At 62.7% G+C, this 13,391-nt stretch overlaps 2 protein-coding genes across 5 annotated transcripts in view; both read right to left on the bottom strand.

Annotated features, from left to right (window-relative positions):
• Nucleotides 1-3,399: 3,399 nt before the first annotated feature.
• Nucleotides 3,400-5,870, bottom strand: CHRNA10 (cholinergic receptor nicotinic alpha 10 subunit). 2 transcript variants are annotated; one of them, XM_066571732.1, is made up of 5 exons: nucleotides 5,810-5,870; nucleotides 5,428-5,573; nucleotides 4,975-5,129; nucleotides 4,201-4,733; nucleotides 3,400-4,099 (listed from the first exon to the last, which is right to left on the bottom strand). In XM_066571732.1, the coding sequence occupies exons 1-5, from the start codon at nucleotides 5,868-5,870 to the stop codon at nucleotides 3,615-3,617; spliced, it is 1,380 nt and encodes a 459-aa protein (XP_066427829.1). In that variant the 3' UTR covers nucleotides 3,400-3,614. The 2 variants fall into 2 exon arrangements, with proteins under 2 accessions (XP_066427829.1, XP_066427830.1); XM_066571733.1 differs by having other exon boundaries at nucleotides 4,201-4,594; nucleotides 5,810-5,869.
• Nucleotides 5,871-7,117: 1,247 nt separating this feature from the next.
• Nucleotides 7,118-13,391, bottom strand: part of NUP98 (nucleoporin 98 and 96 precursor) — a 37,370-nt gene continuing 31,096 nt past the window's right edge. For all 3 annotated transcript variants that reach the window (XM_066545606.1, XM_066545608.1, XM_066545607.1), the window contains 7 exons: nucleotides 12,909-13,052; nucleotides 11,506-11,648; nucleotides 10,792-11,013; nucleotides 9,757-9,998; nucleotides 9,052-9,206; nucleotides 8,589-8,700; nucleotides 7,118-7,557 (listed from right to left, as the gene is read on the bottom strand). In XM_066545606.1, the coding sequence (XP_066401703.1) occupies nucleotides 7,346-7,557; nucleotides 8,589-8,700; nucleotides 9,052-9,206; nucleotides 9,757-9,998; nucleotides 10,792-11,013; nucleotides 11,506-11,648; nucleotides 12,909-13,052 (1,230 nt within the window). In that variant the 3' untranslated portion in view covers nucleotides 7,118-7,345. The remainder of the gene's footprint in view (nucleotides 7,558-8,588; nucleotides 8,701-9,051; nucleotides 9,207-9,756; nucleotides 9,999-10,791; nucleotides 11,014-11,505; nucleotides 11,649-12,908; nucleotides 13,053-13,391) is intronic.

Below are 13,391 nucleotides of genomic sequence, written 5' to 3'. Positions count from 1 at the left end.
TCCTTGTGCTGCTCCTCCGAGAGCGCCTGCGAGGTTTGGGAGAGCCTTGGCTGAAAGTCTTGGGGCACCCCATGGCACCATCCCTGGAGCTCCAGGTCACCAGCACAGGCTGGTGGAGAGGCTCCCCAGAGACCTGCAGGATCCCAGTGAGGGAATCCAATCCTGCTGGGGTGGCAGAGGCTGAGGCTGCTGTCTGCCAGGACACTGCCAGACTGTGGTGCCCAGCAGTTTGCTCCTGTGAGGCCCCTTTTATAGCCTGGCAGAGTCCCCTGTGTGACATCATGAGGCAGCCAGAGCCCTCTTTGTGACAGTGTGGGGCAGTCAGAAATCCCTTTGTGACAGCGTGGGGCAGCCAGAGCCCTCTGTGTGCCATCCTGGGGCAGCCAGAAATCCCTTTGTGACAGCGTGGGGCAGCCAGAGCCCTCTGTGTGCCATCCTGGGGCAGCCAGAAATCCCTTTGTGACACCCAGGAGCCCAGGGGAGAGCCCTCACTGCCTTGCGTGCAGGGCTGTGAGAAAGAAACTTGTGAGATAATAGAAACAAATTACAAAAAAAAAATTGAAAGGCAAAATGCAAACAAGAAAAGAGAAAGGAAGAAGTGATATGATGGGGGAGGCTCTCCTGGGCACAGCCACCACCAAAGGAGGAGTTTTGGATTCTCAGGGAAGCAGGGAGGCCGGCAGCAGGAATGGAGAGGGATGGCCTTTGGGAGAAGGGGCAGCAGAGCAGGAGGTGACAAGGATGTCCTGAAGTCCTGCAGTGGGAAGATGAGAATGGCCAAAGCCCTGCTAGAATTTAATGTGGCTACTGCTGTGATAGACACTAAAACTTGTACAAATAATACCTTCGCTTTGGTTTGGTTTGCTTGTGGTATTTTTTTGTTTGGTTTTTTTCGTTGCTGAGAGGAAACATGGAGACAAAGAGTGAGGAAAACTCCGAGGTACCCAGGGATCAGGCCTGGAGAGTGTGAGCTTGGGGGAGTCAGCTCCTGCCTGGGCAAGCTGCTCCCTTCCAGGCCGGGTGCCCGCCGGGCTGGGCAGGGCTGGGGAGGTGGCAGTGCTGGGCCAGCCACGGCTGCTCTGCATGGACACGGGCACGGAGACGGGCACGGAGACGGGCATGGACACGGGCACAGGCACGGACATGGACACAGGCACGGGCACGGACACGGGCACAGGCAGGGGGACAGGCATGGAGACAGACATGGGCACGACATGGACACAGGCATGGGCATGGCAGGGACACGGGCACAGAGACGGGCACGGACATGGACACTAGCACAGAGACGGGCACAGAGACGGGCACAGACACGGGCACGGACGCGCCCCGTTCCCGCGGCTCCGCAGCGCGGGGGCAGCGGGGCTCAGCGGCGGCGGCAGCAGCAGGCAGGGAGGCGGCGGCTGCACCAGGCTGCCAGGCTCTCCCCGAGCCGGGCACGGAGCTTGCCCAGGGCCCAGCCCGGCTCCCGGCCCCGGCCCGCGGGCAGCGGCTGCGGAGGCGGCGGCGGCGGCGGCAGCGCCGGGCCCCACCACGGGTCCGCGCTCAGCATGCCGAACGTGAGCCCCAGCGAGCTGCTGCTGCTGCTGCTGCTGCCCTCCGAGCCCGTCTCGGCCACCAGCACGTCCCTGGGGATGAACCAGGCCAGGGCCGGGCAGCCGCTGCCGCGCTCGGCCTCCGGGGCGCTGCCGCTGCCGCTGCCTGTGCCGCTGCCGCTGCCGCTGCCTCGCCCCGCGGCCCCGGCTCGGTCCGGTCCGGCCGCGCCGTCCGTGCCCGCCTCGGGCCGCTCCTCTGCGGGGCCCTTGGGCGACTCCTTGCCCCCCAGCAGCCCCGGCTCCACGGGCACCTCGGGCTGGGCCGCCCCGCAGCCCCTCTGCATCCTCGGCCACTGGGGCAGCTGAGCCTCCAGCTCCTTGCGGTGCTCCTCGAAGAGCGCCTGCGAGTCCTGGCAGCTCCGGATGAACCTTGGGAAACGCCTCCTGGAGCTCATGGAGCCGCGTGGGGAGCTGCCGTGGGGCAGCCCCAGCTGTGCTGATCTCCGTGCCCTGCCCACGCTGCTCTGCCCCTCCAGCCAGCCTCTGGCTGCGCTCGGATGCTCTGAGCTCTGATGGATCCTCTGCAAGAACCACGGATGGGTGAGACAGAAGCAGCTCCCCAGAACGCTCCACACCGTCCTGCCAGGCATGGCACACCACCAACACACCCCAAACCCACACGGCCCGGCCCAGCCCGGCCCAGCCCAGCCCAGCCCAGCCCAGCCCGGCCCACACAGCAGATCAGAGGCCACCTACCCACAGACGCTTGTCCCGTAGCATGACAAGGACCAGGATGAGCTGCAGCAGCACCATCGTGATTGCCACCAGCTCACCCATGGTGAGGATGTTGAGGAGCCCCATGGCACGGTCCCTGTCACTGGCACAGGCTGCTGAGGAGGTTCCCCAGGGACCTGTGGAGCCCTAGTGAAGGGCCCCCAACCCGGCTGGGGTGGCAGAGGCCCTGGGGGTGCCAGTCTGCAGTGTCACAGCATCCCATGGTCCCTTTTATACCCAGCAGGTGGGCAGAGGCCCCTTTGTGACAGTGTGGGGCAGTGAGAGCCCCTGTGTGACATCACAGGACGGGCAGAGACCCCTGTGTGACATCTGAGTGCCACCTGGCAAAGGAGACATGCCCATGTGCCAGGCTATCGAAGTGGAGCCGCCCAGGAGCACACAGGTGGTGCTGGACAGGTGCAGCCCCCATGGCAGCTCCCCACGCAGTTCCAGGAGCTCCAGAAGTGTTCCCAAGGCTCATCCAGAGCTGCTGGGACATCCTGTTTTCTCCTGCAGGACTTCAGGATATCCTTGTCACCTCCTGCTTTGCTGCCCCTTCTTCCAAAGGCCATCCCTCTCCATTCCTGCTGCCTCTGTCCTTGCTTCTCTGAGAATCCAAAACTCCTCCTTTGGTGGTCACTGTGCCCAGGAGAGCCTCCCCCATCACCACATCCACCAGTCCTAGAGAGTTTATCTTCCCTTCCCTTCCCTTCCCTTCCCTTCCCTTCCCTTCCCTTCCCTTCCCGGGCCAGGGCAGGGTTCCCCAAGGGGCCAGGCTGCCATGGGGCAGTGGCTGCCACAGACTGGGCTGGGTGGGCACAGATGGACCAGGGGACCAGCCTGCCCTGGCCAGGGTAGGCAGCAGCTCCAGAGCTCCCACTGGGCCCTGCACTCCTTCCCATGAGGAGCCCCCCACCCCTCTCATGAGGAGCCCCCCACCCCTCTCATGGGGAGCCCCATCCCTCCCAGCGCTCAGGGCCTGACCCCCATCCCTCCCAGGGCCACCCTCCCTCGGGCAGCACCCCCGTCCCAGGCAGCAGGGACAGGACACACGTTCCACGGTTTATTTCCATTTTGGTGCATTTCCACCGTTTATTTCCAGTTTGGAATTTCTCAGGTGCGGGATGCCACAGGGGGATGTGGGTGCCCACTCTGGTACAGTGGGACAGGGGCTGTTTGGGGCACCCTGTCCCCAGGGATGGAGCAGCTCCCTCCCTGCAGCTCTGGGGGGGACCAGGGACATTTGTGTCACCCTCACCCACAGCCCCCGCCATCCCTGGGGGTCGCAGTGCTGGGCCCGCAGAGCCATCAGGCAGCGTTGCCCAGGACCAGCACGCTCATGAGGAAGACCATGAGGAAGAAGACCCACATGAAGAAGCGGTCCATCACCTTGGCCACCTTCTTCCACTCGCCCGTGCGGCGCTGGTTGGCGCGGTGGCGGCGGAAGCAGCCGGCGATGTACCCGACGTCCCTCAGCAGGCCGTCGTGGTGGCACAGGCAGTGGTCCCAGGGGCAGCCCCGCACCTCCACGCCCTCCTGCCCGTCCCCGGGGCTCTCCGCCGCTGCCCTGGCATCCCCCGGGGCTGCCCGCCCGCCCGGCGCACGCTGGGGGCTCTTGCAGCTCTCGCCCACCTCGTAGACGCAGCAGAGCCGGGCCAGGTGGTGCAGGATGAGCCGGCGCGCCCAGGGCGGCACGGGCCGGGCCCCCGGCCCACAGTGGTGCACGTTCATGATGAAGATGGTGAGCGCCGTGGAGGCCGTGATCATGGTCATGGTGGCGATGTAGTACTTCCCTGCGGGGGCAGCGGCGCTGGCAGGGGGCACCGGGGCTCCCGCTGCCCCCCGTGCCCAGCCCTGAGCCCAGCCCTGGCCCCGAGCCCGGCCCTGGGCTCACCGATGAGCGGGACGCTCTCCGAGGGGGGCATGCTCTCGGCCACCAGCAGCTGGAACACGGTGAGGGCCAGCAGCACCGTCACCCCCAGCGACACCTTCTCCCCTGAGTCGGCGGGCAGGTAGAAGCCCAGGGGCGCCAGGAAGGAGACCATGATGCAGGGCAGGAGCAGGTTGAAGATGTAGAAGGAGGCGCGGCGGCGCAGGAGCAGGGTGTAGGTGACGTCGGGGTAGGGCTCGGAGCAGCAGCCGTAGGTGATGACATTCCTGGTGGCTGGCATGCCCAGCACCTCCCACTCCACGTTCTCCACGAAGTCCGTCAGGTCCCCGCTGTCCAGCTGGTTGCGGAGGTCGATCTGGTTCCCGTTGTGGGTCCAGGAGCCGAAGGTGAGGCGGCACTGCTGCCCGTCGAAGGGGAAGTAGGACACGTCCACCTTGCAGGAGCTCTTGGTGATGGCGGGCGAGTCCCAGGTGATGTGCCCGTCGGAGCGCAGCACCACGTTGGTCTCCATGGAGCCGCCGAAGTGCTCGTCGGCGCTGGGCACGGAGGGGTCCCCGTGGGGCCGCATCCCCTCCCTGTGCCCCCTGCAGCCCCTGGCTGTCCCCTCGCTGCTGGGCTCAGTCCCAGGCACACCCGGCACCCCCGCCCCACATCTCCCTGCATGTCCCCCTCCAGGACCCTCCTGCTCGCCCCCCGAGGCTGGCAGCACCCCCGCAGCCCCAGCCCCAGCCGGGCCCCCAGCCCCGGGAGCAGCCGGGGGGACCAAGCACAACGCACTTGTTGTAGAGGATGATGTCCGGCCGCCAGACGTAGCTGCTGGGGATGCGGATGCTGTCGATGCCGCCGTACTCGTCCTTGTCCCAGGTGAGGTGCGCGTCCAGCCAGGTCTGGCGGACCCACAGGTAGGAGGTGAGCACCTGGTTCCTCTCGTCCTGCCGAGGGGAGAGGGTGGGCGTGGGGGAATGGACCCCGCGGCCGCCCCGCTCCCCTCGGCCCCCGGCCCGGCGGCCTCTCCGGGTGCCCCGCGGAGCTGAGCTGGGTTCGGGGGGCCCGTGCTGGTTTTGGGGGGGGACCGGGCTGTCTGCAAAATGCTCTGAGCTGACCCGAGGCCACCGGGGCTGCTTCGGGGGCGGATCCGGGCTGGTTCCAGGGGCTGAGCGTCGGCGCGGGGTCGAGCCGGACCTGGTGCGGGGAGCGGGGCGCGGGGCCGGTGCCGTGTCCGGCGCTCACCATGTCGATGATCTGGGCCAAGGTGACCTTGAGGGTGACGTTGAGAGCCCGGTCCGTGTCCTCCACGGGGCGCAGGGCGCTGGAGTAGTTGGCGAAGAGGTCGTGGAGCAGTTTGTAGGCGAACCTTCCCGGCGCCGCCCGGCAGCCTGGGGACACGCGGAGCGGGGCTCGGAGGGGCCGGGGTGCAGCCGAAGCCCCCCCGAGGGATCCCCAGGACCCGGCCGCGGGACCCTCCGGCAGCTGGGAGGGACAGGGAGCACGGCGGGACCCCCGGGATCCCCCTCACCGCCAGCCCGAGCCCCCAGCCGCGGGATTCCCCGTGTGCGGGGCGATGCTGCCCCGGGGACCGGGGGGTCCGCGCCCCTGGAGCCCCCCTGCTCACCCGGGGCCGGGAGGAGGCCGGCGAGGCACAGGGCGAGGCACAGGCGAGCTCCGGGCTCCATCCCGCCGCAGGGACACGGGGGGGCGGCTGACGTCAGGGCGGGGACAGGGCGGGGGGGCACGGCCCCCAGGCACCCACGGCGAGGGGCTGCGGTGGGCAACCCCCACGGGGCCCGGCTGGGAGCGGGCACGGGCCGGGACGGGCTCCGGGTGCAGCCGAGCCCCTTCGGGGATGGGTCTGGGGGGCGCTGGTGGCAGCCACGCGGTGCCTGTCGCTGTCCGCACCGGCCCCAGCCCGAGGACACCACACCCGCGACACGGGGACACCGCACCCGCGACACGGGGACACCGCGGAACTAAGGGCGGCTGGGGCAGCTCCGGGGCGGAGTGACCGCCCTGCACAGCAAGGGACATCCCGCTCTCCGGGCTTGGGAAAGAGCGAGGGAAGAGAAGGGGCAGATGATGCCCGTTCGGTGGGAGGAAAACCCGGCAGGCTGAGGAGCGAGGAGGTGAAGCAGCGAGGGGCAGCGGCGCCGGGCTCGGGGGTGCCGGAGCATCCCCAGCTCCAGCCCCGGGGAATCCGCCGGCTCCGCTCCCCCGGCGCCTCCTGGCACCTTTCCCACGCCGAGGCCCGGCGGCAGATGCCGAGCGGTTTTGAGGCCGGAGGTTTTGTTTCCAGGCGGTGAATTATTCATCCCAGCCCGTGCCGCCCGGGCCGGGCCGCTCAGGCCCAATTACAGTAATGGAAGGAGGCGAAGCCGCAGTGACCCGGCCCCTGCACACAGCCAGTGTCACCTGAACGAGCCACCCGCCAGGGACAGGGACACCTCCCACTGTCCCAGGTGCTCCCAGCCCCAGTGTCCAGCCTGGCCTTGGGCACTGCCAGGGATGCAGGGGCAGCCCCAGCTGCTCTGGGCACCCTGTGCCAGGGCCTGCCCACCCTGCCAGGGAACAATTCCTCATTGCCAAGATCCCATCCAGCCCTGCCCTCTGGCACTGGCAGCCATTCCCTGGGTGCTGTCCCTGCAGGCCTTGTCCCCAGTCTCTGTCCAGCTTTTACAGGAGCTCCTTTCAGCACCAAAAGGCCACAATCTGGTTTATCTGGGTTGCCCACACTCTGTCCCAGAGATGAGTGATGTTTCCTCCCAAGATCCTGAAGGAGCATACACTGATGAGCACCGAAGGCAAGGTGGGATTGTATCAGTCACTCTGGGGCTGTCCTTACCCCCCACCCAACCATCCTGGAGTGACACAGCAAAGGACACACACCTCCAAACCCTGCCTTAAAAACCACAGGAACCCATGGGAGTACTATAAACATTTTATTTGTGGTTTTCAAAAAGACAGGAAAATAATCTAGAGCATTTATTTATATTTTTTTTGATAAAAACCTTTCGATACTCCTCATGCATGAAGACCTTGGGCGCGCACCCCGGGGCGGTGCCGGGCGCCGGGCAGGGCCCGGGGCGGGCACGGAGCCGTGGCCCAGCGGGCGGCTCTGTCCCGGGCGAGCGCCGGGGTGAAGCCTGCAGGGCGCTCAGTGCGCGGCCAGGGCCAGCTCGCGCAGGTAGGCCTGGGTGAGGCCGCGCAGCTCCTCCAGCGCGTAGTCCTCGGGCATGGGCAGGCGGCCGATGTGCGGGGCCAGCAGGCGCAGGGGCACGCGCGGCTCCGCGGGCTCGGGGCCCGCCTCGGGGCCCTGCTGCAGGCTCAGCACCGCCCGCAGCACGTTGGCCACGCGCTTCGCCATGTCTGCAAGAGCGGGGACACAGCGCTGCTGTCATGGATGGGTTTTGTGAGAAATACTTGTGCTAGGATCTTTGCTCCTGAGAAGCCGAGAGGCCTCGGGAATGAAATGTGTACAATAATTATCTGCTGCTGTGGAATGCAACAGGTGCACCTGTGATTGGTCTCATGTGGTTGTTTTTAATTAATGGCCAATCACAGTCAGCTGGCTCAGACTCTGGTCAGACACAAGATTTTCTTATCATTCCTTCCTTTCTTCTATTCTTTTAGTATAGTTTTAGTATAACATTTTCGTTTAATATAATATATATCATAAAATAATAAATCAGCCTTCTGAAACATGGAGTCAAGATTCTCATCTCTTCTCTCATCTCTTCCCTCGTCCTGGGGACCCACAAACACCACCACACTCAGCATGTGCGTGTGCTCCGCCCAGGAGTGCTGCAGAGCAAACCCAGCTGGGATTGATGGGGCGTTGAAAGGGAAGGCACTGGATGTGCTGTCCTCTTTCTGTTCCCTTCCTCAGCACAGGCAGTGCAGCCACAGGGGGAGAGCAAACAGCCTCAGGCTGTGCCAGAGGTTTAGGTTGGATACTGAGGAAAAATTCTTCCCCCAAAGGGTTTAGGAGGCTCAGCCTGCAGAAAAGGAGCCCGAGGGGGGACCTTCTCAGACTCCTCAACTCCTTGGCAGGAGGAGGGGGGTACTGAACTCTGCTCCCAGGGAACAGGGACAGGAGGAGGGAGAACAGGCTCAGGCTGGGCCAGGGCAGGCTCAGCTTGGATATTGTGACAATTCCTTCCCAGACAGGGCTGTGCAGCCCTGGCACAGCTGCCCAGTGAGGTGGTGGAGTGCCCATCCCTGGAGGGATTTCACAGCCCTGTGGATGTGACACCTGGGGACATGGTCAGTGGTGATCCTAGCAGTGCTGGGGAATGGCTGGACTGAAAGGTCTTTTCCAACCTAAATGATTCTGTGAGTCAGGGATACAGCTGCTGCCCAGGTGTCCCAGGGAGCTGCTGGGCAGGGTGTCAGCATACCTGACTGAGCCAGGCGGTCCTTGGCCGTGTGGCACTGCAGCTGCTCTATCCTGTTGCACAGGGACGTCACTTTGGTGTGTAACCGCTCCAGCTCGTAGGTGGAAACATCCAGCTGGAAGAAAACACGGCTCAGCTCCAAGGCCAAACTCACCCACCAGGTGACACTACACCAAAACCTGCCTGAATTCACACCAGAGCAGGCAAAGGGGAAGCCTGGACAGGAATGTGGGGGAATGGACTTGGAGATTGCTGGGTTTGTCCCATCCCTTTCACTTGTCACTGTCACACACCCACAGGACACAGCCCTCCCCTTGCTGTGACAGCAGATAGCAAAGCCTGGTTTTAGAGATGGTCTGTTTGAAGCGCCTGCCAAAGAGAAGCACCAACTCCCCCTCAACAGCCAGTGAGAGCGTCAGTGCAGCCCCTGTGTGAGCTGCCAAGGCACGGAAGGCAGCTGCCCTACCTGCTGAATCCTGTCCAGCATCTCGTTGACACGGATGTAGTCGAGGTAGACCAGCCCCGCCAGCTCCCAGTCCTGGATGAGCGCGCTGCGCTCCGGCGGCGCCAGGTCCTCCAGGAACCCCTTCAGGTACTTGTAGTTCTCGTTGATAATTGCATCTGCAGAGAACTGGGGTTAGGAACAGAGGCCACCCCATCTCCACAGAGCAGGGACAGAGGGCCGCTGCTGCCCTTGTCCCCAGACACCCCCGTGCTCCAGGAAGGTGGGGCTGCGCAGCAGGGAAAGCACTGCCCTGCTTCCCTGTTTGCCCAGGAAAAGCACCACACCAGGTATCCAGGGAGAGCTGGTTTGGAACTGCCAGGCCCTCTGTGCTAACTCTGCTGCTCCAAACCCAGCCTGATCCCTTCACTGGCCACCCCATGGCTTGGAATCATGGAGTCACTCATGGGTTTGGGCTGGGGGGGACATTAAATATCATCCAATCCCACCCCCTTCCACTTGTCCCCGGTCCTTCTCCAGCTCTCCTGGAGCCCCTTTAGGCCCTGGCAGAGGCTCTGAGCTTGAGATCTCCCTGTAGCTTTCTCCTGTCCAGGTGAACCCCCAGCTCTCCCAGCCTGGCTCCAGAGCAGAGGGGATCCCACTCCCACTCCTGCCACGCCTTTGTGTGCTGCTCAAAGTTCAGGATGCAAGAGGAGCAGCAAGACCCACCTGAGGCCAAGTGCCTGACGACCAGCTTGTGGCACTGGTTCCAGTGGCCAGCCTTGAAGAGGAACAGGGCCTCTTTGTGCTTGTCTCCCTCCATCCTGGCCCGGACGGCCTTGGCCTCGTGGATCCAGCGCGGGGGCACGCACAGGCGCTGCGTCAGGAAGCTCTCCTTGGCCCAGCCCTCGGGGCCCTCGGCCAGCGCGCAGTGCCGGCCCAGCAGCTCCCGCACCGCCTTCTCACGGACACTGCGGGGCACGGGGCAGCCGTCACTGCCCCTGCCAGCCCCACAGGAGCAGGACACTGCAGGACAACGTGGCCTTCAGGAGCCTCCCACCCCACACCCCTCTGCGATTCTGGGATTTCCCCCAGTGGCACAAAGCCTCCGGGCGCACAGCTCCATGTGCGAGAAGCCACTACAACCACAGCTCTTTAGGACTGACCCGAAGTTATTGCAAGGCCCAGGACAGTCACACAGGGTCTGTCATTGTGTGTCCAGCCCAGGCCAGTCACCCAGGGTCACACTCACAGGGTGTCCAGGCCAGGACAGTCACACAGGGTCACTCACAGGGTGTCCAGGCCCAGAACAGTCACACAGGGTCACTCAGGATGTGACCAAGCCCACGACAGCCACACAGGGTCACTCACAGCCTGTCCAGCCCAGCACAGCCACCCAGGGTCACTCAGGATGTGACCAAGCCCACGACAGCCACCCAGGGTCTCTCGGATGTGACCAAGCCCAGCACAGCCACCCAGGGTCACTCATGGTATGTCCAGCCCAGCACAGCCACCCAGGGTCACTCAGGATGTGTCCAGCCCAGCACAGCCACCCAGGGTCACTCAGGATGTGACCAAGCCCAGCACAGCCACCCAGGGTCACTCATGGTATGTCCAGCCCAGCACAGCCACCCAGGGTCACTCGGATGTGACCAAGCCCAGCACAGCCACCCAGGGTCACTCGGATGTGACCAAGCCCAGCACAGCCACCCAGGGTCACTCAGGATGTGACCAAGCCCAGCACAGCCACCCAGGGTCACTCACTGTGCGTCAGGCTCGTGCAGCATCACGAACACGGCCCACTCCCACAGCCCCTCGCTCTCCAGCTGGGCAGCATAGCTGGTGTTGAGCACCCCCCAGCTCTGCTGGGACACGTGGCAGTAGTTCAGGGCCCTGAGCACCTCCCACAGGTGCCAGCTGAGGCGGAAATCCAGCGGGTCAGAGGTGACGCTCCTGGGATCCAGCAGCTGGTCAAGCTCGTAGGACCTGCAGAGGAAAAGTGGTAACTGTGAGAGCTGGTTGTGCCCACAAAATCACATCCAGTCCCCTCCCTTCACCCACCTCCAAGTGTGTGATTTACATTGGTGTGGGGGTTTGCTTTTCTTTTTTAAGAAGAAAATTAACAGTGTTTACTGCTAAACTCCTATGAGTCTGCACCCAGACTGTCACCCCTTTTTCTGCTGTATGTGCTCCCCTGCAGATTTCTCACTGCATTCAAAAAAGGCAGCTACAGAGAAGCCTTCCTGCACTCTTCAGACACAGAAAGCACCTAAAACCCCACAAATGTGCCCCAAAGCTTAAGGTTCCCAACTCTACCATCCCCAGGTGACACCGCCTTCTGTCAGGGGTACGTGTGGGGCTGATTTTGGACTGCTCCAAGAGGTTCAGGCAGATTTCACCCCCCTGCTTGGTGAACTCAGGCAGTCACTGACTGACCATGACTTTTCTATATGCTTACTGAACTCTTTGCCCACTCACCTGTCACTGTAGAGCTTTAACAAATGGAAGCAGACATCTCTCAGGGGCCTTCCTCCATTGTCATCTTCCTCAATGACATAGCCAGAATCCTCCAGGTAAGGAGGCAGAGGACAGCAGGCGTATTTTTCACACTCTGAGGTGTTCTAGGGAGATAGTTTCAACAGTAAGTTTGAAGACCATATTCTGAACAAAACTGAATTCCACAGCTCAGCAGGCTCCGGAGACTCTTTCTGCACCTGCAGGTGGAACCTCCCCAGAACTATGGACCAACATGAAAAACCTGAACCCAAAATGCTTGGGCAGGTTCATGTCTCACACTGAGCTCTGACAAACACTGCCTGGAGGCACAGCCAGCTCTCACACACAGCCTGTATTCCCAAAGGCTCTTATAGCTGGAAAACTATGTGGGCCTTTATGGAATGAAGTGAGTGCATCCCAGGGAGCCTTCTCTCTGTAGCTCAGCAGGGTCTGGGCAGCCACGAGCAGCACAGGACACACTGAGTCAGTCAGAACAATCAGCTGAGAACTTTCTCTACAGCTGGGGATTCAGAAGTGCTCAACACTGAATACTGAAGCAAACATCAGTGACATGTTTCTAGACTTGCTGCTGTACTTAGGCTGCCTTGAGGATGGAGGGCTGAGCTGGCTTTAGTTAAATGATTAAACATGTTTTTCAGCAGAACCCTTTGTCCTGCTGCACACAGAGCCGAGAGCTCTGCAGCAAGACACAGGGCTCTGCATAATGCATGGAGCCACAGAGGTGTGGGACAGGGGCTGGGGGGCACACACAGGTGTGGGACAGGGGCTGGGGGGACTGAGGGGGCACACACAGGTGTGGGGCACCATGGGCTGCTGGACAAGGCAGCTGAGGATTAATGACCCCAGTGGGAGAACAGGCTGCCTGCCTCAAAAGGGCTTTTCTGCTGTTGGCCACTGTCACTCTTCCTAATTTTGTCCAGTTGTCAAGCAGCTAGACATAAACCTGGAAATACTCCATAAATGGGTTTTCTCCACAGAACTTATGATTCTATAGAATCACAGAATGGTTTGGGTTGGAAAGGACCTTGAAGATCATCCAATTCCACCCCCTACCCTTGGGACACCTTCCACTGTCCCAGGCTGCTCCAAGCCCTGTCCACCCTGGCCTGAGATACTTTTAGAGATCCAGGGGCAGCCCCAGCTGCTCTGGACACCCTGTGCCAGGGCCTCCCTCCCTCCCAGGGAGGAATTCCTCCCCAGTACCCCACCTAACCCTGCCCTGTGGCAGTGGGAAGCCATTCCCCCCATATCCTACACTCAATCCCACGTTCAGCAACTCCTGGCTGTTCACAGGAGCCTCTGTGCAGCACCAGCAGGCAGGAGCACCCTGAAGGGCTCCTTTAGGGCAGGAGGCAGTGACCCACCTGAAAGGCTGACTCGTACATGGCCAGAGCCCTGGAGATGGAGGCTGTGGGGGGCAGCAGGTACCAGAGGTGCACGGCCATGCAGCGCTTCCAGTCCAGCAGCGAGCACACATTGACACTGATCCTCTCGGAGAGCTGCCACACCTGGAGCACAAACCCTGCTCAGCCACCCCTGGAGCACAAACCCTGCTCAGCCATCCCTGGAGCACAAACCCTGCTCAGCCACCCCTGGAGCACAAACCCTGCTCAGCCACCCCTGGAGCACAAACCCTGCTCAGCCACCCCTGGAGCACAAACCCTGCTCAGCCACCCCTGGAGCACAAACCCTGCTCAGCCACCCCTGGAGCACAAACCCTGCTCAGCCACCCCTGGAGCACAAACCCTGCTCAGCCACCCCTGGAGCACAAACCCTGCTCAGCCACCCCTGGAGCACAAACCCTGCTCAGCCACCCCTGGAGCACAAACCCTGCTCAGCCACCCCTG

The sequence above is a fragment of the Molothrus aeneus genome, chromosome 2 (assembly GCF_037042795.1).
Source record: "Molothrus aeneus isolate 106 chromosome 2, BPBGC_Maene_1.0, whole genome shotgun sequence".
Classification (NCBI taxonomy): Eukaryota; Metazoa; Chordata; class Aves; order Passeriformes; family Icteridae; genus Molothrus; species Molothrus aeneus.
Note: the sequence above shows the minus strand (reverse complement) of the source record. Positions and strands in the feature narration are given on the sequence as shown.